This window comes from Pipistrellus kuhlii, unplaced genomic scaffold (assembly GCF_014108245.1).
Source record: "Pipistrellus kuhlii isolate mPipKuh1 unplaced genomic scaffold, mPipKuh1.p scaffold_m20_p_1, whole genome shotgun sequence".
NCBI classification, from domain to species: Eukaryota; Metazoa; Chordata; class Mammalia; order Chiroptera; family Vespertilionidae; genus Pipistrellus; species Pipistrellus kuhlii.
The window spans coordinates 153096812-153123155 of NW_023425404.1; the positions used below are offsets into that span (position 1 = coordinate 153096812).

Sequence of the window (26344 nt, forward strand, 5' to 3'; positions counted from 1 at the left end):
TGTTTCTATATATTTTATCTCCTTACTGCAAATAGAATCTCCTACGGGATGTTTATTTAGGACATATGTGTGCTAAAACCTACAGTTCTGGGAATTCAATAGAAAACAAGCATGTCTTTTACTCTTGGGAAGCTCACAATCTAGTGGAAAATGAGAGTCTATTTAGACCATTATAATATAACTAGAGGTCCAATTCATGAATTCATGCACCAGTGGGGTCCCTCGGCCTGGACTGTGGAATTGAGCTGAAACTGGCTCTCTAACAATCCCTAAGGGGTCCCAAATTACCAGGCTGAGGGACCCCACTGGTGCACAGCTGGGGCTAGAGAGGGATGCCAGAGGTTGGCCAGCCATGAGAGGGCTCTAAGGCATGTCCGGCTGGTCTCGCTCAGTCCCATTGGCTGGATCCCAGCAGCAAGCTAACCTACCAGTTGGAGCATTTGCTCCCTGGTGGTCAGTGCACATCATAGCAAATGGTTGAGGTGCCTTAGCATATCATTAGCATATTATGCTTTAATTGGTTGGATGGCTGACCAGTCAACCGGACACTTAGCATATTAGGCTTTTATTATATAGGATGAGCTGGGTCATAGTAGAAGCTGGAACAAAGTGGGAACAAGGGGAGGGGAGAGTTGCTAGCACTGAAAAGGAGTCAGGGAAGGTATCACAGAGGGTTAGCATTTGAGCTATAGCTCAAAGGAGTTGGAGTTTTATAAGAGGAAGGAAGTGGGAAAGGCAGAGGCAGGGGGTACAGATGGGCTATGGGTTTAGGGTTGGTAATATATTGAATGTGGTGAGAAGCCTGAATTTGAGATGAGGCTAGAAAGGAGGGGATGGCCTTGTACAAAGAATTGGACTTTAGTAGGTGGTGGAGAGTCAGCATAGGATTTAAAGAGGACAGTTTCTCAGCTATAAATTGGGACAAATTACATGCATAATCTCATGGTAATGATTTCAAAGGAATCATACCCACAAAAATACATGACAGAAGATAAAAAGTTTATGATCCCAGATGGGTAGTTAAGTTGGTTAGAGCAAAATCCCAATAAACACAAGGTTGTGGGTTCCATCTCCAGTCAGGGTACATACAGTAACCAACCAATGAATGCATAAATAAGTGGAACAACAAATATCTCTCTCTGTTTCTCCCTCCTCTTCCTCTCTCTCAAAAGACCAAAAGTTTATAAATAAAGAAATCTTTTTGAAAACAATTCTTAGGGCAATATGTCACTTCTTAACTATAAGGTTAGAACAACATCTCCATGGCAAATATAGATCTTACTTTCACAGTCTATAACTTGGGGATAACATTATTTATGACAGACTTCTGGTTTCCCACTATTCTTCTCATGGTAATACTTTAAATTTTGTTTTTCCTATTTTCCCTTTTACAAATGAGATAATTTACTGTATCTATCCAATTTCTACTCTACCTCTGTGTTGGGTGTGAGAAGGAATACATATTGTTATTTATTTTACAGGGCATAGGGACATAAGGACTAACATGTGGACCTAATAATCAGAGATCCTGAATTGTCCCTGCCTGAGGCAACTGGAATGAAATTCCTTTTTTACACTAAGGTCTTAGTGGGCACATTCCCCAGCTTTCCTTGCAGGCAGAAGAACCATATAATTAAATTCTAACCAATGGAATGTGAGTAAAAGTCATGTATGCTCTGCCTGGTCTTACCCTTAGAATAAAGTGAATACCTTCCTATTTTTGTTTTGCTTTGTTTTGTTTTTCAGAAACTGATCTGAGCTATATTGCTTTCTTCTCTATTAGCCAGTGTTGTTTCTATCCATCCTCCTTTTAAAATAGAAATTAGATGACTGGATAAAAAGAATGTAGTGCAAACCTACCATGGAATACTACTTAGCTAATCATAAGAAAAAAAACGAAATACTGCCATTTGCAACAATGTGGATGGATGTTGAGGATATGATGTTAAGCCGGAAATAAGTCAGACAGAAAAAGTCAAGAACCATATGATTTCACTCACATGTGGGATATAAAACTGAAAGCAACAAATAAACAAACAAGAAAAATGAAGAAAAACTCATTGACACAGATAATAGGTATAGTGGTTACCAGAGGGAGGGAGGGAGGGTGAGGGATGGGTGGTAAAGGGGGACAAATATATGGTGACAGAAAAAGATTTGACTTTGGGTGGTGGGCACACAATACAACCTACAGATCATGTAGCACAAAAATGTACCTTGAAACCGATAATTTTATTAACCAATGTCACCCACATAAATTAAAAAAGAAAGAAATCCAGCCTTTGAAAAAAAGCCTTATTTCCCAAGCTGCTCCTAAAAGGATCTGTAAACTTGTTGGTCCTACCCATGAGTATCTCTAACCCCGTATTCACCTGTTGTAAGAGCTTGTGGCTCTCCAGAGTTGATAAGGAGAATCAAAGGTCTGTGCACTCCACAGGAGCTGCAGGCCAAATTCCATTCCTCCCAGGTGGTCTGGAGTCATTATGAAAGACTTCACATCCGGCAGGGTGTGGTGCTCCATCACAAACTGTCCTATTCAAAGGGAAAGCACATGCTTACTTGTGAGCTTTAGCATACTTACAGAGATGTCCTTCACATCTTAGAACTGAATTGGTAGTCTTCAGTGAAACTATTAAGGTAATATCCATTCTCTTGTCCTTAGAATATATTCTAATCTGATGGAGAAAGCATAGTACCTCTCCTCAGTCCATCATCCTATTTGTGAAGGCCATTATGATCATAGAGATTTGTACATAATACGAATGTGCCTTGTGGAAATGGGGCTGATGAGTACATCCATAATAGTAGGGGTCCTTATGTGATAATCCACATTGAATACACTTAGCATTGAATTCCAACCGACACGTTTCTTAAACATAGAAAGGTCTCGGTGGTTTATAAATAGAAATACCAAATTTGGATTAAAAAGTATCTCATTTAGCACCACTCAAATCCTTGGTGGAGGGAGATAATTATAAATTGGATTAAAAAGGCAAATATTATTCAGCAAGGCACCTTTATTCTTAAAACTGCAGTCATATGGTGTCATGAATAAACAAAAGTAGGAAGACTATTCTAGATTAAAAGAAACTATATTAAAAGACAACAATTAAAATATAATTTGAATCTTGATTGGGTTCTTCCTTTTATATAAACAGATATAAAATAAATATAAACTCATACAAAAACAAGTAGAAAAGACATTTGGGGTACAATGGGAAAATAAGAATAGGGACTTGATATCATTGGAGCAAGTCAATATCTTGGACAATGTCATGCTACTATGATGTGTAGGAGAATGTCCTTGTTCTCAGAAGAGGACTACTGAGGTACTTGGGTAACTTGACAAGCAGCCTGCCAAATGTTGTGACAAAAAATGTGTGTGCATGTTTGTATGTGCACACACACATAGCAAAAGGTTAACAACTACTGAATTTGCTTTTAATTGTTCTGATCTTTAAACTTTTCTCTATATTCAAAATGTTTCTTAATAAGAAGCTGAGGAGAGCCGTGACCAGTGTGGCTCAGTTGGTTGGGCATTGTCTGCTATCCTGAAAGGTTGCTGGTTCAATTACCAATAAGGGTTTCAGGCTCGATGTCCTGTAGAGGGTGTGTAGGAGGCAGCCGATAGACGTTTCTCTCCCTCTCTCTAAAAGTCAATAAAATTAACAAACAACAACACACAACAAAATAAAATAAAATAAAATAAAATAAAATAAAATAAAATAAAATAAAATAAAATAAAATAAAATGAAGTTGAGGAGAACAACAGCCCTGACATTACCTCTGAATTTGGCATGGGTCTTGAATTCAATGACGAGTCGGCCATCTTCTCGAATATAGATTCTTAATATCTGAAGCCTTGCAGAGAGCACGCTGTCTGTCTGGATTCCTAGGCAAGCAACCATACACAAAGCATCCAAGTTAGGGTGTGGAGAAGACCTCCCGAACAGTAACCTACGTGGAAGTTTCCCCAGTGACACCTCTATGTAAACATAAACAGTTTTTGAATGTAGCTTAAGGAAAAAATTATATATTCACATAAACATAGAATCTATATAGAGACGTTTGCCAATAAAATATCTCTAAACATCTGGACAGTTCATTCTACTTCATTCTTTTCCATAGTTCCTGTAAGTGCCACTGGCCCAGATGCAGGGCCTCCAGCCCAGAGCTCGGAAAAAAGTGGTTCCTAAAACGTCTTATATCAGCTTTCCTCCAGGATGTGGTTACAACACATCTGCTTCACAGTGTAGTTTCTGCTGTCCTCCAGGGTACCTTTCAAGACTTAACAAAACCCTAAACAAAGTCTTGGTGCTTATACTCAGTATTCAAGCCAATGAAGAATGAAAGGTTAGCCTAGAAAGCCAGATACAGTGGCATGACATGAGTAAGCTATAGCTTCAGCAAGCGCAACCATGATACCAAGGAGTTCAATTAGGCCAAAAATTAAAGCATAACCAAAGAAAGGGGAGAAAATGTTAAAGAAAACAAACCAAAGCTCAAGGACTTAGCTAACCCAAAGTAAGAAAACTTCCTGAAGTTATTTTCCTATGAGAGATATATGGAAATAAGTGATTTGAGTTTAAATCATTTAACAGAAGAACGGGCTATACTTTCCATGACTAGAAATGAGGCCCACATAAGGAAAACTCCTGTAGTCTTTTAGCATGTCTGCCTCAGAACCAGTGAAATCACCCCTGGGAAGAGCGGAGGGAGAGTGAGAGCAGGAGAAGGAAGGGAAATAAATTGGGCGTAATTTTTGAAGTCTAGGACACAGAAAATGGGAAAAAGGCAAAAAATAACAGACCCACTGGAGTGAAGGGAGGGGGATCACGCAGTTTTAAGGGACATTCATGTGGCAGCAGTGGGAGAAGGTGGTGGCGGGGGGACATGAGTAAGGCGTGAGCTCCCAGCTGAGGGGCTGTCACCAATCCAAGCCTGAGGTGACGGTCATTTTAAAAATTCAGCATTGAAATGCCTGGAGTAATAGTAGGATTAAAGTCAGTCTCTCTCTTTCTCTCTCTCTCAGCTTTTAAGAGTGCAAACAACTCTAAGCCTGACAAATAAAGTGAGCTAAGTGGCTTTTGATATATGTTTCGATTTCCATATATCTAATTTGAAGACTCCTTTTGCTCTTTAAATGTGAACCCCACCATTTTTAGTTAAAAAGAGAATAAATATGATTATGCTCCAAAAGAACATACATCCCTTGGGATCCTAACGGGCAGTAAGGACCCATCTGTCACTTGCCATCCTTTACTCTGGGCCCCTCGCCACCTGCGCCCAATTTCACAGCCCTGGAGGTCTGCCAGCATCAACATCAACACGGATGGACCTCCTTCTTTTTCAGGAACCACAGATTTACACTTCCCAGACTCCAGGCAGTTCTCCTTGCACTGGACATAGAACAATAGGATGAAGAGTGCATCTTCTATTAAAAGACAGTATTTATTTTTTCTCTTAATCTTGCTGGAGCATAAGGTGGGAACAGTGAAGATGCCAGTGGGTGTACCTGTTCTCCAGAGAACAGTGTCATAGAAGAAGGAAAACTCCATCTCGGTGTGGTGCTCCAAGGAGGCCCAGCCCCTGGGGGCCGTCACATAGATGTAGGACACATAGAGGGGCACGTGCACGGTCAGGAACGACTGGGCCGAGTCTCGCACCTGCCAAGCAAACGGAGTGCACACAGGGAGGTTATTTCTTCCCTGGGTAAAAAGGCAGACGGTTATCACACCTCAGTTCAATCTCCACTCCCTCAGTCACTCACTCAGTAATTATTCACCCAAGTGCTCATGATTGTGGCAGGGACCAGGCAAAGGAGCTGGGCGCTCAAAGTGGAAAGAGCTAAATGACTGCCCTTATGGAGCCCACAGTCTAGTAAGGAAGATACATCAACTTAAAAAATAAATAAAGGATTGAGGCATCCTCACGATTAGGTCAAACTATCCTCCCTCTCACGGCATCATGGTGGCTTACTGGTGACAGGCTGGACTCAGCTATATCCGCTACTCCCAGATCTGTGCAAAGCAGTGAGGGATGCACTGAAAACTGAATTCAAAGCAGGCGCCGAGAAGTCTTCTGGCAGCAGTGTCAAAATTGTGAAAGTGAAGGAGGAATAATGTGCCCTGCCTAAAGCTTGAAGTGCTACATTTTCAAGGTGAAGATGTGTGGGCAGAGGTTATGCAGATTGAAAACGATCTCACTTCATGGGGATAATAACACCTGTCTTATGGATGGATTGACAATGCCAATAAACTGAAACATGCTTCCCTAAACAAACAAACAAATAAATAAATAAATAAATAAATAAATAAAGGGATGGGTAGTGGCCAGGGTACTTCCTAGGCAGGGTAATCTGGGAAGGCTTTTCTGAGGAGGTGACACTTGGACGAAAACTTTTAAAGAGTGAGAAGGAGCTTTGTTTTCCACTGTTCAATTGCTGAAAGCCTTGGCTGAGATTTTACAGTTTCACAGCTATTCCTAAAGGGTTGAACACACAGACCTAGGATGTACTGTCGGTACACAGCAGCCCCTCATGGACCGAACTTTCCAGTGACCTGTAGGAGAGCCTGAATTAACCCCAAGCGGGAAATGCCCAGGTCCGGATCCCAGGGATTAATGTGTGACTGACTTGGATGTTTCAGTGAGCACTCACAGCTCATTTATAGGAGACTTACTGACAGCTTAGAGCTGCGTATGCTTGGATAATTTGCCATCTCATACAACGCTGTGTTGAAATAACTTTGAAAAGGTAGAATATAGTACTTCCTAAGGGAATTTCTGTTTTCATTTTACCATGCAATGAACAAAAACTGGATGGAAAGATAACATGAGCAGAAGGCTTCACGTGGAGGCTCAGTGCATATGTGTGCATGAGTAGGGAGTTGGTTTATTCATTTTAAAATGTTTTTTTTCATTAAAATATATATATATATATATATATATATATATATATATATATATATATATATTATATGAAGGTTAAAGGAGAATAAACAGAAGCACATACCTGGGTTGTAGGTTTGATTCCCAGTTGGAGACCATACGAAAGGCAACCAATCAATGTGTTTCTCTTTTTCTCTGTCTCTTTTTCTCTCCCTTCCTCTCTCTCTCTAAGCATGTTTTTGGGAGGATTAAAAAAACAAAAACCAAATTTGGACAATGATGAAGTATTTCTATGTACTAATATATATTCTTCCTCTGTTGGTTTAAGAAGTGGGGCATATAAGAATCCTATCTTTGAGATTTTCACGCATAGTCTGAACAAAATAGCCTGAAACATAATCAAAGTAAAATCATAAAAAAAACTAACTTTTGAGAGGCCTGGGAAGAACCAATCATTCAGTTTTGCATTTTCAAAAGTGAATGGAGGTTATAGAATTGCAGTGATAAAAAGAAAAACGTAATCATGCCTTAAAGTTCTACTCAGTAGAGGGCAGTAGTGAACATAAAATGCAAGTTAACCAAAGTGAGAGGCACCGCAAACAAAACAAACTTGACGCAAAGGCACTTTTCCAAAAAGATTAGTCTAACTCCCTTTACAAGCTCCCTCTGTCAGTGTGGTTAAACCTGATTTGAAATGAAGACCACGTGTAATTTTCAGTTCACTGAGAACATACTTTAGAATTGTTTTCCCCATGAGTATGCATTAATCTAGTCTCTTTGATATAACGGCCCCGCAAGTGGCTTCTTGCTGTAAAATTTTCCTTTGTCACTATGTTTAATGACTATTAAAAAGGGTCTGTATTTACAAGGGTTGTCAGTTTTGAATAGATATAAAATCAAGGTGCTTTTTTATTTTATTTTATTTTTTAATATATTTTATTGATTTTTTTTTACAGAGAGGAAAGGAGGGGGATAGAGAGTTAGAAACATCAATGAGAGAGAATCATAGATCAGCTGCTTCTTTGCACACCTCCTAGTGGGGATGTGCCTGCAACCCAGGTACATGCCCTTGACTGGAATCGAACCTGGGACCTTTCAGTCCGCAGGCCAACGCTCTATCCACTGAGCCAAACCGGTTTAGGCAAAATCAAGGTGTTTATAAAAATTATCTCTCCCTTAGTCTTAGGATGGCAGTGTTCTACTTACCTGTCATTTTGACTCATTTCCCCAGGTGGGGAAGGGAACACTCTATGATAGAATATAAATCTTTTTGGCTTTCCAAAATATACTCAGAGGAAAAAAAACCATACATTCTCAGAAAAGTAAGCATTCGATTTTTATATAAACAAACTGTGCCAGAGAGTAAGCTTTTTCCACATTAATGTGAACATTTTCCACACCACACGTCCAATTAGTAGATTTAGAGGACTCTCTCTGGCGGCACTACCACTGAGGTCTCACTTGCGGGACTTACACAGACTCCCTTAGTTCGCCGGCCCCGTGCTGGGAGCCACTGGATGGAAAGTGTTACCTGAAGCGCTTTAGGAATGAGCAGGTTTCACAGGGCACCCAGAGCACAGCCTTCAGACAAGCCTTGGTGCACCCACCTGGAAGTCGGCCGTGACGGACCCCCCGCAGACGTCAATTAGCTCGGTCATGTCGTAATAGGCATCAAAGGTCCAGACGCAGCTCTTTAGGTTGAGGTGTTTGTAGAGCTGGATGGTCTTGGGCTCCCGGACACTGGGGTCAAACTGGAAGGGGCGGTCATAGCCAGGCCCCATGGCCGTGCTGTCGTAGACCTTGTCGTCCAGGAACCCTGTTTCTGTGGGAGATGGGGGACAAGAAACAGTAACCTAGTGTGCCCTCGCTGGCTGCCCAGGAGCTGGGTGGGGAGAAGGGAGACGTTCCTCTAGTTTTCGCTCCATCTGAGACTCTATTATATATATATATATATATATATATATATATATATATATATATATACACACACACACACACACACACACACACACACACACATATATATATGTATGTATGTATATATATATAAAATTGATTTCAGAGAAGAAGGAGAGGGAGAGTGTTAGAAAAATCAATGATGAGAGAATCATTGATCAGCTGCTTCCTGCATGCCCCCTACTGGGGATTGAGCCTAAACATGGGCATGTGCCCTTGACTGGAATCAAAGCCGGGACCCTTCAGTCCACAGGCTGACGCTCTATCCACCGAGACAAACCAGCTGGGGCAGTCTCTGTTAATAGAGCAACCCAGGACTCCTAACACACACAAGAAGTAGATGGGCATTGGTTAGCTGCCTGCTGCCATGTGTGCCTGGGTTCATAGACTCCTCTGAGGGGCTGCAGGAACCTGGGGGGAAAAAGGGGAACAAATGATACCATAAATGAAGACCTCAGCTCGGTGGCCCTGCTTATCTTGGACAAGGAAACAAATTGAAGCTTTGTCACACCTGGCAAGTCTGGTTCTGTGCTTCTCAGTCAGTTTTGAATAGATATGAGTGGTGCCTCTCAGAATATAAAGAAATGGGTTTACTATATGGATAATCTGTTGATGAGTTATTATTTTTCTAAGACCAATTTTTAAAGACTGATTTTTATAAAATAGCTTTTATGAAAAGCCAACAAACATCTGTCTATGCCTTGTCCACCCCACAAAGTCCCTGAACTCTTAGGAGAAAAAGGTTTTAATTTTGGGTTAATGAGTAAATAGTTTGCTAATGATGTCTGACTAAACCTTCCCCACCACAGGCAAAAATTATTGGATCAAATGCTGCCAAGCAACTGAACTACTTTAAATTAATGAAGACCTTTATGCAGAATATTAGGGTTGAGATTTTTAGAGTACTAAAAGAACTCTAGTATTCTGAAAAAGTGGATGCATTCCTTCAGCACCCAATCATCTGTCCCACGAGGACTAGGATCTCAATTCACTTGTGTTGAATTTAATGATTTGAGTAGGAAGAGGTGCAAACTTTCTCTAGCTACATACGTGGAGCGATTAAGCTTTCATGTGTAGCTCAGTGACTTGGGAATAATTTACACTCAACTGATTTCTACTGTATGAAGACCATCACTACACAAAGTGATGCTTAATGACTATGGGAAGGGACTGGGTTCTCGGTAGAGTAATGGCTGCTGTGGGAGAGGCATTATGCCAGCCGTCAGCTCCCCTGGGTCTGTGTCAGCCACAGAGCCACTCAGCCCGAGGTCACGCCCTGGCTGGGCCGGCCAGCATCCAGTGACTGAGCAAGGTGGGTAGAGAGGTCTGTCCCTTGGATCTTAGGACAATAGGACAGTCTGACTGGTGGGCTCTCTCCAAAGCTCCCTAAAGAGCTAGCTAGTACAGGCTTCCTCAGCTGGACTTCTCTCTCTGTCCAATCCTGCTTCCTCCCCTTCCCTTTCATCTTGGTCCCTGACTCCATCTCTGCTCCTGTTCCTGGAGAACCTATCCTAGAACAGGTAACATCTGCGCTTGAGCTTCCTAAAGAGGCAGTGGTAATGCGATTTATGGGCACAGAGCATAACATGCTTCTAAAGGGGAGGGAAAGAAAGAGAATGTAACATAGTTGGTGCTTTAAAAGCGCCAGTGCACTTAAGTCAGTCAGAAAAAGACAAATACCAAATGATTTCACTTGTTTGTGGAACCTAAAGAATAATACAAACAAACAAACAAAACAGAAACAGACTCCTAGATACCAAGAACAGACTGATGGTTGCCAGAGGAGAGGAGGCTTGGAGGACTGGGTGAAAATGTGACGGGATTGAGAAGTACAGAACGGTAGTTACAAAATAGTCAGGAGAATGGAAAGCATGGCACAGGGAATATAATCAATAATGTTGTAATAACTACCTATGGTGCCAGGTGGGTAATAGAAATATCAGTGGGAACACTTTGTAAAGTATATGATTGGTTAACTACTATACTGTACATCTGGAACTAATACAAATAATATTGACGGCAAACTGTAGATAAAAAAATAAGTGAATAAATTTTAAAAAAATGCTAATGCATTTAATCCTCACCTTCCCTTGGGGAGGACCAGCTATTTTTGTGCAGTAGTATAGGTAATAGACGAAGGATGGGAATCTAAGTCGGTTTGATTCCAAAGTCTCTGGTCTTTCCTATTCATGCCCCTGTCTGAGCTGCTTAGGTTTGGTTGCCTGCTAAGAAGGAAATCCACTAACCCTACGCATCATGGGTTGGGGGAAACATGACAAGCAGGGTTCACTCAGCCGGGCCACTGCACTGGGCAGGAGTGGGTAAGCCAGCACGGAAGGCATCTCACCTGAGACGCCTCTCAGATCGCGGGTGGTGACGAGATTGGAGCAGATGTGCTGGTGTCTGTAGATGGACTCGGACAACAGGAAGTGCAGGTTGTGCAAGGGCATGGTGGAGATGAGGGGCAGCATTCCATCCTGGTGCGGGATCTGCACCGAAATGTGGATTCTAAGAGGGGGAGAGGGCAGAACCAACTGTTTAGGTGCATGCTGTAAGTCGTCCACAGGGTCCATTTCTTTCTCCAAACCCACTGTGTCTTCATCAGCGAATTTCCCAATTTTTTGTTTTGTTTTGTTTCCCGAAGCTTTCCATGTTGTAGGATTTCTCTCTGAACATGAGGGTCTGAGGCACACAATGGGTTGTTTTCTTCTCCCAAGAAATCCTTCAGCCTTCAGACGCAGGACTGATAGCAATCAAGAGGTATAGATTTTTTTTTGTTCAATACAAGGAAAGATAACATTACAACCACAAATTACTTTAAAGCTTTCTTTTGCTTTAAATGGAAGCTTTGTTTTCTCAGAAGCCAAAGCTGAATGACGACGGCTTTCGGTACTGACGGCTATAGGCTTTCCTTCTGTCACAGTGAGTGTGAGGGGGTTGAGAGGGGTCAACATGCATGTTTCTTTAAAAAATATGTTTTAAAAATAAATATTAAAATAAAAGACATCATTGAGCTCTCACACGCTAAGGCCAATATCTCTATCCAAGAAAATACCTTCGAGTAATAATATTCTACTCATCCTGTGCCTCCCCAGCCAAAAGACCTTCCCCCTGCTCATGGGCCTCAGTGGGCAATACGCTCTCCTGTGATCTACATTCGTCAGCCTCTGCGTGCCTTTGCACCAGAGAGTCTGTATCTTATCTATACTGGCTGCTATTTCTTATATGTTTCCCTGCCTCCCCACTCTGAGGACCAGACCATTTCCTTCGCTTCCTTTGTTTCTCTAGAGCACGCAGTATACCATTCTAAATAAAATATAAGCCTAATAAATATTGGTTGAGACTGCACCACAGTGGACCTGTACTTACAGGCTGTGTGTGTGTGTGTGGTTTTTTTTTCATTGTACAAGTTTAAATTTTCAGAATGTTTATTGAGATGCATTTTGAGTTTTACAGCTAATCTTTCAGAGCAAAGACCCACATTGATAAGAGCAACTAGAATTCTGGGACATGAACAGGATGGCTCCTGGTCAGGAGTGCCCTGGGTACTTCTGTTATCGCTTTTTAACAAAGATAAAGTTTATTCTGTTAGAACAAAAGAAGGATTTGCCTAAATTTAGCTATATATTCAAATCTGTTTTCTTCTCCATGCAAATGAGCCCCTTTCCCTGAACTCAGTTGCTCAAAAAGGCACACATATAAACACTGTGAAGTTTAATGAATATGTGCAACACACATCAATTCTTTTTCTTTTTTCTTTTTCTTTTTTTTGCTATGCAAAAATGAAAGTATTCATCTTTCATCAAAATCAGGTGGCACAGGGAAATATAAAAGCACATATATCCTCTGTGGTGCCAAGAAGCAATGATCTAGGCACAGGGGGTACAAAACAAACACTCATGGTCCCTGCCCTCACCATCTACCATCAGTACAGAGAGAGAATGAAAGAGGCACATGGGTGCCAGGAGAGCTGGAAGGAAGCTCTTTCCAAAAGAAATGGGAGGTGATGATGAGAAGTTCCTAAAAGATATGCCCTGAGCTAAGTCTAGTAGGACAGCTAGATCTAACTAGCTGAGTGGGAGAGGAAGGGGGAGCTGGGGTCAGGAGTAGCAGCATGGCTGGGCACACCACCTGAAAGAGTTTGAAGCCCTGGGGAAGTTGCAGTGATTCTCTGCGGTGGACTGGCAGGGGAAAAGGTCTAGGACAGGCCAGAGGCCAGAAAGTTTTTCAGAAGCCTGCCTCACCTCTCCACCTGTTTTGCTAAAGCGTCGCTCTTAGACCTGCCCTACCTAGAGGACTCACAGAGAAGAGCTCTCAGCTCTGTCACCGTGGAAAGCACACCCGCCTGACCTGTTCGGATGCTCCTTGTGCCTGACATCCAGGTATTTCAAGGTTGCGATGAAGGACTGGGCCTGGAAGCCTCGGGCTGTCCCCGCCACCACGGGTGTGTGGCAGATGGCGCTGTCCGTCCCGATGGTAACAATGTTGCTCCTTAAGGGGGTGCCCACGTGACCCACTTTGTCTACGGCCTTTGCCACACAACGCACATGGAACCTCCGGCTGAAGTAAATGCTATCCAGGACCTACCGGGAAGAATGAAACACCTCAGACAAGGGTACACTATTTAAGCTGCTCCTTCACATGCATCTTCTGGATGATATGACATTAGTTCCTGATACCAGATAATCTGTGAAGACAATTCATCATCCACCCACCCTCCCTCCCACCACTTAAGTGTGACTTTCTCCCAGGAGCCAGGCACTATGGACAGAATGGTGAGTACTTATAACCTAATTCAGTAAGCCAGACAACGAGCAAATAGACAGACGTGGAGCAAGAGTGACCGGAGATGACTGGTTACGAGTGACATCCTGTTCTCTTTATCTGTTAGGTTCTGCATAAGAACCTCTCTGCTGAGTGAAATAAGCCAGTCAATAAAAGAAAAACACCACATGATCTCACTCATTTATGGGTAATAAGGAACATTATAAACTGACGAACAAAAAATAATACAGAGACAGTAAAGCAACAAACAGACCGTCAAATTACAGTGGGGAGGGGAGAGAGATAGGGGGAAGATAAGAAATCAACCGAAGAAAGGACTTGTATGCATGCATATAAGCAAAACCAATGGACACAAAACTCTGGGGAGGGAGGGCATGTATGGGAGTGGGGGGGGATTGGTAAGATATGTACACATTTAATACCTTAATAAAAAAATGAAAGAAGAAAAAAAAAAGAAATGCTAAAGGGACTACTATCATGAGAAGAAAAAACAAACAAACAAACAACAACAACAACAAAAAACACGCTCTCAACAGGTTTCCAGCCCTTCTAACAAGAATCATTGGCCTCCAAGTCAAGTTTGCTTCAGGCTTGGTGCCTAGATACAGAGGAGAGATGCTTCCTTCCCAGGAGTTCCTAGTTTTCTAATTCTTTCTCTCCTTCAACCCCCATCTAACGACCACAACATAGCTTAAAGCTGGGAACTTGGCTACTGACACCGACTGGCCTTTGGAGGTCTTCCTACAGATTCTCTCATGCTCCCAGACATACAGAGGCCACAGAGTGCTTAACTCCGCCAATGCAGAGGCAGCGTGGTCACCAGGATGCTTAGGTTATGTGCGCACACAGATAGAGAAGCAAACAACAGGAATAGTTAATTGGCAGTCCTGTGTGCCACAGACCTCCCACAGAGCAAGCATACAAACTTATAAATTCTACCCATGAAAACAATTTTCACTGAAGTCTATTAAAAATTAAAGAAGATCTTTCCCATTAAAATTTTTAATTAGCTGCCAATGCCTTATTTGTTTATTTATACATGGACTGAGTTCAGAAGGGATTTGAGGCAGCTTACCAAAATGCATAAAATACAATGATATTAAATAAATAATTGAAGAAATAGAAAGAGAGCAAAGGGAACTAGGGTAAAAGTATCAGTCACCAATTCGTTGCCAAGAAGGAAAACTGAAATACGAAGTAAAATTATGAACTTGGTTCCTGTTAAAAATCTATATTTGGCTCACATCAGAGCAAACTCAAATCATGGTTTTGTTGAATGGAGAATTAGATACTTATGAAGCAATAATCTGTAAAGGCTTGCCATTTAGAGTTCTTAATCATATAAAATATACTTTAAATTTGAGCTAGGTTATGCTGCAAATGACTTAACCTTCTAGCCTTTCTGAATAAGCTGTGCCAAAGCTCTGGGCATCAGTCACCTCACTTTATCCAAAGCCTCCCATCTATGTCTAATAGCTTCCTCCGCTGGCATCCCATTGAGTGACTCAGTTATTAAAGTGGGAACAAACTGTGGTTTGAATAGGAGAAATTCAGTCTGAAAGAAATTTCTAATTTCCCAAATAATTAAGTGCATAATTTCAGTACGAAATCATTGAGTGCTTGCTATGTGCCAGATATGGGACTGAGCCTGCATCTCCACTGCTTCCAGCTCTCTCTCTCTCCAAAGAGATGAACTTGGCTGGTGCGATGAGCAGTCCCTGTTTCCCAAGCCTGGGAAACCATCTCTGCTCACTGCTCTCTGGTGGTGGCAGAGGTGTTGGTCTGGCCTCCTATCTCTTTGAGGACAGCAATGGCATTGTGACCTTGCTTTCATGTTTTCCCACAAGACTTTGTACAATGCTGATTGCTTACTAAGAATTTTATCTTTTTGTTTAATTACTGGTCCCTACTATGTGCCATGGATCTGCTGGCCACTTTGTTGTTTTTTATTTTTTATTTTTATTATTATTTTTAAAAAAATATATTTTATTGATTTTGTACAGAGAGGAAGGGAGAGAGACAGAGAGCTAGAAACATCAATGAGAGAGAGAGTCATCGACCAGCTGCCTCCTGCACACCCCCCACTGGGGATATGCCCGCAACCAAGGTACATGCCCTTGACTGGAATCGAACCCGGGATCTTTCAGTCCCCAAGCCGACGCTCTATCCTAGGGGTGTTGAACTCAATCAGAGAAGGGACCAAAATCTAAAATCCAGCCTAAATCGCGGGCTGAATGGTTTACTGAACAGTCATAAACTGTCATTGTGATGGAAACGCAGCGGAGTGCAGTGATGACAGCGCGGTGCGGGCCACATTGCAAGGCCTGGCGGGACGGATTTGGCCCGCGGGCCTTGTGTTTGACACATGTGCTCTATCCACTGAGCCAAACCGGTCTCAGCCACTTTGTTGGTTTTTAAAAAAATATATTTTATTGATTTTTTATAGAGAGGAAGGGAGAGGGATAGAGAAAAACATTGATGAGAGAGACATTGACCAGCTGCCTCCTGCACACCCCCTTCTGAGGATGTGCCCACAACCAAGGTACATGCCCTTGACCTGGGACCCTTGAGTTTGCAGACCGATGCTCTATCTACTGAGCCAAACTGGTTTCGGCAATGTGCTGGCCACTTTGAAAAATACAAATGTGGTAGGACTCTTGGTCCATGTCTTTATAAAGTTTCATGCCTACTTGTTGAACGATTAGAGAGCTGTGAGCAAAAAGTGATCTTCGATTGTACCTAACTGGAACCTTTGACTAACTATACCATTTATAGGTCCTTTTTATATCTGATTTGCCAATGACTTTGTCAAGTGGCTAAGTGGGAGAGGTATGATTTTGCAGATCAGGAAACTGAGACTCAGAAAGGTGGAGACTTGTTTGGCACAAATGTCAAGAGTGCAGAGGATGAGAAATTCTGTTCCAGCATAAGAGTAATACCAAACCTCTCAACATCACATAATTAAAAACAGGCAGAATTAAGATTTGTAAATAGGTTGTCGGAGTACTCGCTTAGTTCTTTCTGCTACACCAAGTTACCTTCCTTATACATAAGAATAAAAAGACTATGTGTACCTGCTCTTTTGCTTATTTTATTTATTATTAATTTTTAGAAACATGTTTTTATTGATTTCAGAGAGGGAAGGAGAGGGAGAGAGATACAAACATCAATGATGAGAATTATTGATAGGCTTCCTCTTGCACGACCCCTGGTGGGGATCAAGCCTATAACCCAGGCATTTGCCCTTGACTGGGATTGAACCTGGGACCTTTCAGGCCGATGCTCTGTCCACTGAGCCAAAGCCACTAGGACTCATTTGCTTATTTTATTCCAAATGCCACATATAGCTTGACAGACTCAGAGGAATAAACAGATATATCAGTTCTTTTTTACACAACCAGGCCCAGACCCCAGACCTACCATGTGGTTGACACTGGTGAACGGCGTGTTGTCGGTGATAGTCTCAAAGGGAGACCGGGCCCCGTTGCCATCAGTGGGGGCGGCCACTTCCCAGCTGAACTGCACGGATGTCTGGTTGATGCCGGCCTCGCTGCAGCGCTCCCTCGTGATGGCATACTTGGGAAAATGAGGGTCACACGGGGTGACACAGACCAGCGGGTAACCTGGGGAGGGAGATTTCTTGGCCCCTTCCTTGGTGACCTCTTCCACGTGATCATAGTCCGCAAGTGTGACAACCTGCAAAGGAGCAACAAAGCTTCAGCCCTGGTTAGGTATCGGGAAGGTCAGAGTGCTAAGGCTCTGAAGCAGGGGTGGGGAATGTTCGGCTCGCGGACCCTGCAAGACCCATGGAATCATTTGGTCTCACCCTGCCAAGGCATCCGCAGGCAGGACTCAAAATTCAATAAATCTGGGAGCTTTTATTCATAGCAACATAAATTTATGTTAAGTGAATTACATTGAGCAAATCATGTTATAAATATCCAATGACCCTTGGCAGAAAGAGGTTCCCCACCACTGCTCTACAGGCTCCATAAGATCACTTAATTTCCAGGGATTCTTGAAAATATAACAGGAGTTTACAATGCTTTACCAAGCATCCCTAAAAGGTAATGCAGACCTTAGGCGGTGCAGAAGATCCTCCTACTGGTCAGCTAGAAGCTTTATTATCTTATTAGCATTATTCCTAGAGCAGAGCGCTATCACTCATGTGGAAACTACTTTTATGTTCCTGCAAACTGTAACTGAAGCTATATCATGAATGGTAGTTACTAGTTTAAGGTTGCCCTAAATTGTTAATGGTATGCAGTAGTGCATTCAGCAAAATAAAAGTAAATGAAGGTAGTGCATTTCTTCTATGATCAATCAAGAGACACATTTAGAAATGACCCTTCTAGTATGAGACTAGTCTGGGAAGGTTAGAAGACTTATTCGGACTGCTTGTTTACCATGGGTTAGAATCCCTTTGGCAACCTCCAGGCATTTTCTTCAGAACTGTAAAGTCAGTGCATTCATTCTCTACACCCCAAAACTGGGAATCATCATATTACATTTCTACAGATATTTAATTCTATATATGTGTGGCCAATAGGTAGAATAATAGATATAGGATAGCATCATTTTTTTCTTTTTTTCTTTTTACTCTTTTAGGTCCCACCAAAGAAGTGAGAATATCAATTTGTATTGTACTTTCTGTTTTATCAGACTAAGGTATGGGCATGGTTTGGTCTTCCTCTTATGTTGAAACAGAATTTCTCATCCTCTGTTCTCTTGACATTTGTGCCAAATAATTATTTGTCATTGGAGCTGTCCTGTGCCTTGTAGGATGTTTAGTAGCATCTCTGGCTCCTACCCACTAGATGCTACCAGCATCTACTGTGACAGTCATAACAACAAATAATGTCACCAGAGATTGCCAAATGTGCCATGAAGGTGGTGGTGGAGGGTGGGGGTGTTGCGGAGGGGACAGGATTACTCCTGGTTAAGAACCCACTGTGTTAGAGGAGTGAAGAAGTATATAGCACTGGAAGTCCTACTGGTACTTATCGCAAGTTCTCATCTACTAGTCACTAACACATAAAAGCAATCCTTCCCGTCAAGCCACTCACGATGGGCGGTGCTGGCAGTATGAGACTCCCCGCTGCCTCCTGGTCTAGGATTGTCACTGTGGCAGTGGTCACCTCACCAAGAACTGCTTCCACCGGGTCATCCGGGCCGAGGACTAGAGAGAACGACTCATGCCATTCCCGGTCTTCGTTGGACAGGATCTCAACTTTAAAAAAGATGTGGTCCACACCTTCGGCAAGGACAGAACACAGGACAGCAGAGGTCCCAGTTAGGTGACTGACCTAAGACACGGCTTCATATCTAAGTATGCCCTTTCCTCTTAAGGGTTTTCTATGACTGCAGCAGCTGCTGGTCACACTGGCTCCATCTCAAACAGGGAATCTGTTTTACAGACCTAATTCCACCTGTGGTGGAGGCCCAGTATTGCAGATTTACTATTCAACACCATATGAGGATTAATGGCCCCTGCCTGACACTAGTTGGCAGTAATAAAAATCTATGATCCAAAACACACTCCACCCTGGTTATGAGGGTTTGTGCTTTTTTTCTTTTCTTTTTTTTTCCCCTTAATTTTTCTTTCCCCTTTATACTTAGGCATGCGCACCTATGTGGCTGCCAGTGCTTGCACACAGACACCCTTCAAAGCTGTCTCCCGAGAAGCAATAGCTCAGAGGCTACCTACCAGGCCAGTCACTGCCAAGTCAAGAATGTACTTTGCAGGCCTTAAAGGGGGAGGGTTTGAATCTCAGAAACCCTCACCTTTTCCTAAAATGATTCTCTACTCGGTTACTTCTAAGATCAGTCTTTTCCCCAGATCCTCATGCAGAAAATGAAAAAGTAAAGCTACTCAGAAGAGAGGTCCCTGAGCAAGTGTGGAAGGAGGGCAGCTACCTTCTCAGCAAACACCAACCAGACACACAAAGGACAGAGCGAAAGCCCTTTGAAGCTTTGGGGGCATGAAAGAGACAACAGAGACCCCCAGACTCACTTCTGGGGAAGTCATTTTCTCCCTCCACTTGCCAAGACATCTCTGAAAAGACCTTCTAACACTGTTGCCCAATTCTGGCTACATTACAAATGAGCCATTGTCTACATTCACCTCTTTACCGTTACACTATTCCAGAAAGTTCTGTGAAAAAATCTGGGAGCATATAATTCAACTCCTTTCCTGTCTCACTCCTCCCATCAAATTAATGCATGAGACAGCCGGTTGTGACTTTAATCCCATCTTCCTCTCTTCCCTGACTTGTCTCCATTGCTCTCTCTGGGATAAACCTATTTTAGTTGTTAAGCAGAGCGTGCCTTCTGGATTTTAGCCCTAAAGGGCAGCGCGCGGTGGTTTGCACCAATGTTTGTTGCATGATGGCAGTCCCGTACACTTTTTAAAAATCAAGTGCTCCGCCAAAACTGGTTTGGCTTAGTGGATAGGGTGTTGGCCTGCAGACTGAAAGGTCGTAGGTTTGATTCCGGGAAAGGACATGTACCTTGGTTGTGGGCCTATTCCCAGTAGGGGGTGTGCAAGAGGCAGCTAATCAATAATTCTCTCTCATCGATGTTTCTAACTCTCTTTCCCCCTCTCTTCCTTTCTGTGAAAAATCAATAAAATATATTAAAAAAAAAATCAAGTACTCCTATTAACCAAATCTCAGGCTAACGACAACAACAAAAATCCTTTTAAATAAAGCAAAATGCCAAGGATGTTCTGAAATCAGTGGCCTATGTTTCCCCCCATGCCACTTTTACTAATAAAAAATTTAAAGATTCCTTCCATTTCAAGTGTGTGCTTAAAAAATACTTGATGCTACTGGAAAGACTGTTTTCCTCATTAAATTTTCTGCTCATTCCTTTCTTCAACTATGAGATATTAGGTTTTCTATTAAGTAAAGCCCACAGGTGGGGATTGGCATTCAGTTACCGGGACTGAACTTCAGGACTCGGCTCTTTGGGTAGTAATCCACCCCAGACTGGGCAGACCCATCCCGCGTGCTGCAGCGGATCTTGGACGTCCTGTTCTGATCCCCTCTGCGGATCACCTTGATGTTCAGCACGGCCGTGGCCTCGGGCCCCGAGGGTTCCCGGACTTGGTATGCAGCTTCTTCGAACTCAATGGTGGGGGCTGAGGAAACATGGCCAGGGAGACAAGAGCAAGTTAGAAAAGCAGGAAGGATTCCAACTCCCATGGAAACACCTGCTAATGACAGGAAGGGGTTTTTACAGTTAACAACACAAAGACAAAATGCCTTCCTGTTATGAAAATCAATCAGTATTCACCCCTAAGCAATGCTTGGGAAAAAGAAATTTCTTTCTGATTTTATGGAAGCCATTTCTTATTCATTTCTTATTTGAAAACAGGACAGCGAGGGAAATATTTTTAAGGACTTTGGAAGCATGATGTCCAAGTTTCCATTAAGGCATCACGACTCACAGAATGTTTTTATTTTTTTATTTTATTTTATTTAAAAAGTATTTTTTAATTGATTTTTTACAGAGAGGAAGGGAGAGAGATAGAGAGCTAGAAACGTCTATGAGAGAGAAACATTGGCCAGCTGCCTCTTGCACACCCTCTACCGGGGATGTGCCCGCAACCAACGTACATGCCCTTGACCAGAATCAAACCTGGGACCTTTCAGTCCACAGACCGACGCTCTATCCACTGAGCCAAACCGGCTTCGGCTCACAGTATGTTTTTAAATGTGCGTGCTTCATTAAGGGACTGAGCCACAGCGAGCACCTGATCAATTTGTATCAACTGATTGCAGGAATCAACTCCTTTTCATTGATGATACATGAATTTCCAAGGTTAATAATTTACCTCATTTATATACATCTTAATTTTACCAAATGCATCTATGCTCATCTCTGGTCTTTTGAATCCTCGCTCCTCGAGCTATCACCTCCCCCCAAGCTCAGCTTTTCCTAACTTTCTCACAGGTTACTCAATTAAGAATGGGTGGTTTTAGTGACTGACTACAAATGATAATTCAGGAATGGAAGACTTCTGAACACATTCTGGTTTAAAGTATTATTGTTATTGCTAGGGTACAGTTAATGATATAGTGACTATTCTTACAAAAATATAAAATTATGCCTTTTTCCCCCCCCAATATACTCTTATGGGGAAGGGCTAGGTGGCATTAGTAGAGAGAATAAGAAACAATTAAGAGCAATTACAAGTGGTACACCATTTTTCATATATATAATTTTGCAGAAATTTCTAGAGTCTCTAGGTTCATTTCCCCCTCAGAAAATCAATTCTTCCTAATTGTAGAAGATAAGCCTCATTTGACATGGCATAGTTTTAAAAAAGAATGTTATTTGAGCCGAAACCGGTTTGGCTCAGTGGTAGAGCGTCGGTCTGCAGACTAAAAGGTTCCAGGTTCGATTCCGGTCAAGGGCATGTACATTGGTTGCGGGCGGTGTTTCTCTCTCATTGATGTTTCTAGCTCTCTATCCCTCTCTCCACCTCTCTGTAAAAGATCAATAAAAAATATATTTAAAAAAAAAAGAATGTTCTTTGAAATTAGGTGTGTCTCTGCAATACACTGTGACTTTGTTACCCCTCTAAGCTTCAGCCCCGGGCTTCTCTGTGTGACTGGGAGAAGGTCACTGCAGGGGGAGAGCCCGAGTTTCCCTGGGTAAAGGAGTCATTCAGCTTCAAGGCTGGCTTTTCTTATTTCACCCAATGTCCAAACTAGTCCCTGATTTTCTATATGTGAGGATGAATAGTGGTATAAATATAAAGTAAAATTGCTATTACCGTGTATAATGTTATTATCCATTAACTCATTAAAATATAACTTTTAATAGAATAATTATGTCCCAATTTGGAACAGATTTTGTTTTCCCTGGTGCCTGGGTCACTCTTTACTACAACCTGATTGAAGAATTTAAGATTTGTTTTTTTTAGGTTAGTAGGCCGAGTCAATGGAAGAAAACAAAACTGAGAAACTAGACTTTTCTAATTGCAATGTTTAAATCAGTTCATTGGATTCACCTCATTCTGATTGTATTTCCAATTCTGCTCCAACTACAGTGATTAAAATAGTTTTATTCTCTGTCTGTCTTAGTGTCTCTGTCCTAGCCTTTAACCATACTCTTTCCTTTCTCTTGGCAGTGTGATAGGGAATAAAGAGATTAAGACTACCTATAGCCCTAGTAAATTTATAGGAGCTTTGAAGATGATGATCATTTGCTGCCAACATCCTATATAATAAAAGGGTAATATGAAAATTGACCCTAATGGCAGAACAACCAGTCGCTATGATGCACACTGTCCACCAGGGGGCAGACGTTCAACACAGGAGCTGCCCCTGGTGGTCAGTGTGCTTCCACAGGGGGAGTGCTGCTTAGCCAGAAGCTGGTTCATGGCTGGCCAGTGCAGCGGCAGTGGCGGGAGCTTCTTCTGCCTCCATGGTAGCACTTAGGATGTCTGTTGGACATCCCCGTAGGGCTCCTGGGCTGCCAGATGGATGTCTGACTGCCAGCATAAGTCCAATCCCCCAGGGAGCAGGCCTAAGCCATCAGTAGGACATCCCCCAAGGGGTCCTGGACTGTGAGAAGGCACAGGCTGGCTGAGACCCACCCCTCCAAGTGCATGAATTTTCATGCACCGAGCCTCTAGTGTAGGGGTGTCTAACTCAATCAGAGAAGGGGCCAAAATCTAAAATCCAGCCTAAATCGCGGGCTGAATGGTTTACTGAACAGTCATAAACTGTCATTGTGATGGAAACGCAGCGGAGTGCAGTGATGACAGCGCGGTGCGGGCCACATTGCAAGGCCTGGCAGGACGGATTTGGCCCGCGGGCCTTGTGTTTGACACATGTGCTCTAGTGTTATAAATATAATACAGGACTGTTATCAGTAGGCATCTTTGTAGCCCTTTCATTTTTCAAGACACTTATAATTACATGGTTAGTAAATGTGATGTACAGCAAGTGTACATTAGAATAATGGTTACCATCTTCATCATTGGATATGGTGATGGTGGCCATGCTATTCTTTCCAACTCTGGCTCCACTCCAGTGATTCCCAAGGGGATGGCCGAGGAAGACTCTGAACTGTTCCTCAGGCTCAAACATGGAGTCATCATGGATGAAGACAGTGCAGTTCTTCATCTAGAGTCAAGAGAACAAGATAAAGTCAAATTTGCATTGACATGTTAATAACTTCATTGGTTTTCCTAGAAAATAGCTGTTCTTTGTAGCATCAAAGAGTCGACACAAATTTTAGTTAAAATAGAATGTTATTTGGAGTTCATGCCTGTGTGGGACTTACCTATATGTGGAGCCTTGTATGAGAACATTCCAATTCATTTGAATTATTGGTGATGAATTATGAAAAAAGAAGATCAAATACCGAACCCACTAATGATTACGTATAGAACATTTGCATGCTTTCCCACATTATGCCTGGGCTGATCAATACTCTTGTACATGTTATGATAGGCAGATTTCTTATCTGGGGGTTTAACAAATGGATTAGACTTCCTGGAGAGCTGAACAATGTTCCTTTTTCATTGTAAAAATGGAACAGTCTGATAACGAGCTTCGAAAGGCTTCCCATTAGGCTAAGGACACCTTTACGTGCTGCAGAATTCTCAAATGCGCTGCCAAATGTTGTCTCATCGGAAAACTGCTGAGTATTGATTGAGTCTCAGAACATAACCTAAACCCCTGTTTGATGCAAGGAAATAGTGTTTCTCAAACTGGTCATTTTCTACTAAGGATTGTGTCCTTGAGATATGTAAAATAAGGTCATAACATTTTGGAAAATAGAGCAGCCTCAATAGTGGCATTATGTGATAAGGTGGGTTATTTTTAGTTGAACCACTTAAAAGCCACTATACTACCGTATTGCATAGTCTATGTGGGTATAGAGAAGTTTCATTCTCATACTTCCTAATTATTTTAAATGAAAGGAGAGCATCCCTGTGAACATGATAAGTAGCTTGCTAACCCAGTTTTAAATCCCTAAAGAATGTTCCTTTTTCCCCCCATCACATATTTCTTACAATAACAATTTTTTTATAGAAAATATGAATTTAGTAGTGAATCTTCAGGAAAGCTCTAAAAAAAGACATTCTAGTGAATGACAAGTTCCAAAGACAAATTGCTTAGTATGCCAGGAAAAATGAAGATTCCCAAGTGTGCTTATGAATGATAAGCCATGTGGGTAACATTTAGACCATTACACTACATTTCTTTAAAATTTTATTAAATGACAAACTGTATCTTGGATAGGTAGAGAATCCTTTTTTGAACTTAAAACAAATACAGACATGTAGACTCAAAGACTAAGATTGCATCTGTAGTATGTGTGTGTATTTTTAAATACATGTTTCAAGCAGCCACCGGTAAAATTCTTATTAAATATATAACTGATCCAGGACTTTTCTGAGTCATAAATGTGTAAAAGACTGAGAGTCCCAAAGAAGAAAGCTATCTGTTTTTTAATGTCATTAAATATGAACAGAAGAAGAATCTGGGGTGAACTGGTATGAGTAAGATCTTCTTATGCTAAACTTCAAAAGGATTAATCATAAAACCAAAATTATATACATTGAATTGTATCAAAATCAAAGACTTCTGTTTAACGAAGAACATCATAGACCAAGGCAATAGATAAGTGACAGAAAGGGAAAGTATATCTATAATATCTAAAATGTCTAACCGGTAAGGAATCAATATTTAGAATATCTAAGAAAGTATAGTAGATCAGTAAGAAAACGACTGCAATGTAACAAAATAAGAAACAGAGGATTAAAATAATACATTTTTGCCCTGGCTAGTTTGCTCAGTGGTTAGACCATTGCCCCATGGACTGAAGGGTCACAGGATCAATTCTCTGATAAAGGCACGTATCTTGGCTGCAGGTTCTCCAGCACTGGTAGGGGTCTGTGTGGGAGGCAACCAATTAATGTGTGTGTGTGTGTGTGTGTGTGTGTGTGTGTGTCTTTCCCTCTCATCCCTCTCACTTTCTCTAGAAATCAATGGAAAAAAAAAAATCCTCTAATGAGGATTAAAATAATAAAAATAATGAATTTCAATAAGAGAAAGTTCAATAAGTTAACAAGTGTATAAACCATCATTAATTAGAAAAATGCAAATTAAAACAAGATGTAACTTTACACATATTAGATTAGCAAAAAGTCAAAAGATGAATAATGCTAAGTGTTGAAGAGGATGTTGGGTAACAACAATCCTTGTATATTGCTAGTGACATTCTGGAAAGAATTCTGACAATATTCCTTTAAAAAAAAAATTAAGCACATGCATGCCCTATTGTACAGCAACTTGACTGCTATATATGTATCCAAAGAAATTTCAGCTCTCATCTGCGAGTAGATAAGTATGAGGATGTGCACCGCAGCATTATTAGTGGTGGCATAATGTGAGGTGTTGACTGTCGGCTATTTCTGTGGTTCCTCACTGTCTATTGCTGAGAACAGGTGGATAAAAGGTAGTAGATACAGTTCTAGCTGGTTTGGCTCAGTGGATAGAGCATCAGCTTGAGGACTTAAAGGTCTTGGGTTCCATTCTGGTCAAGGGTACATACCCCGGTTACAGGCTCCATCTCCAGGCCCTGGTCAGGGTGTGTGTGTGAGGCAACCAATCCATGTGTCTCTCTTGCATCGATGTTTCTCTCCCTGTCTCTCCCCTTCCCTTCCCTTCTCTTCTCTTTCTCTCTCTCT

General features: G+C 41.8%; 1 protein-coding gene and 1 pseudogene across 1 annotated transcript in view; one reads left to right on the forward strand and one right to left on the reverse strand.

Moving 5' to 3' along the window:
- FRAS1 (Fraser extracellular matrix complex subunit 1) overlaps positions 1-26344 on the reverse strand; it is a 446031-nt gene that overhangs the window by 19352 nt on the left and 400335 nt on the right. Inside the window, exons 60-69 of the mRNA XM_036412793.2 lie at positions 23612-23768; positions 20570-20770; positions 18696-18883; positions 17050-17325; positions 13195-13427; positions 11192-11352; positions 8496-8710; positions 5516-5666; positions 3785-3892; positions 2373-2532 (exon numbers count right to left, since the gene is read on the reverse strand). Of these exons, the coding sequence (XP_036268686.1) occupies positions 2373-2532; positions 3785-3892; positions 5516-5666; positions 8496-8710; positions 11192-11352; positions 13195-13427; positions 17050-17325; positions 18696-18883; positions 20570-20770; positions 23612-23768 (1850 nt within the window). The remainder of the gene's footprint in view (positions 1-2372; positions 2533-3784; positions 3893-5515; positions 5667-8495; positions 8711-11191; positions 11353-13194; positions 13428-17049; positions 17326-18695; positions 18884-20569; positions 20771-23611; positions 23769-26344) is intronic.
- Positions 5968-6275, forward strand: LOC118704844 (annotated as a pseudogene).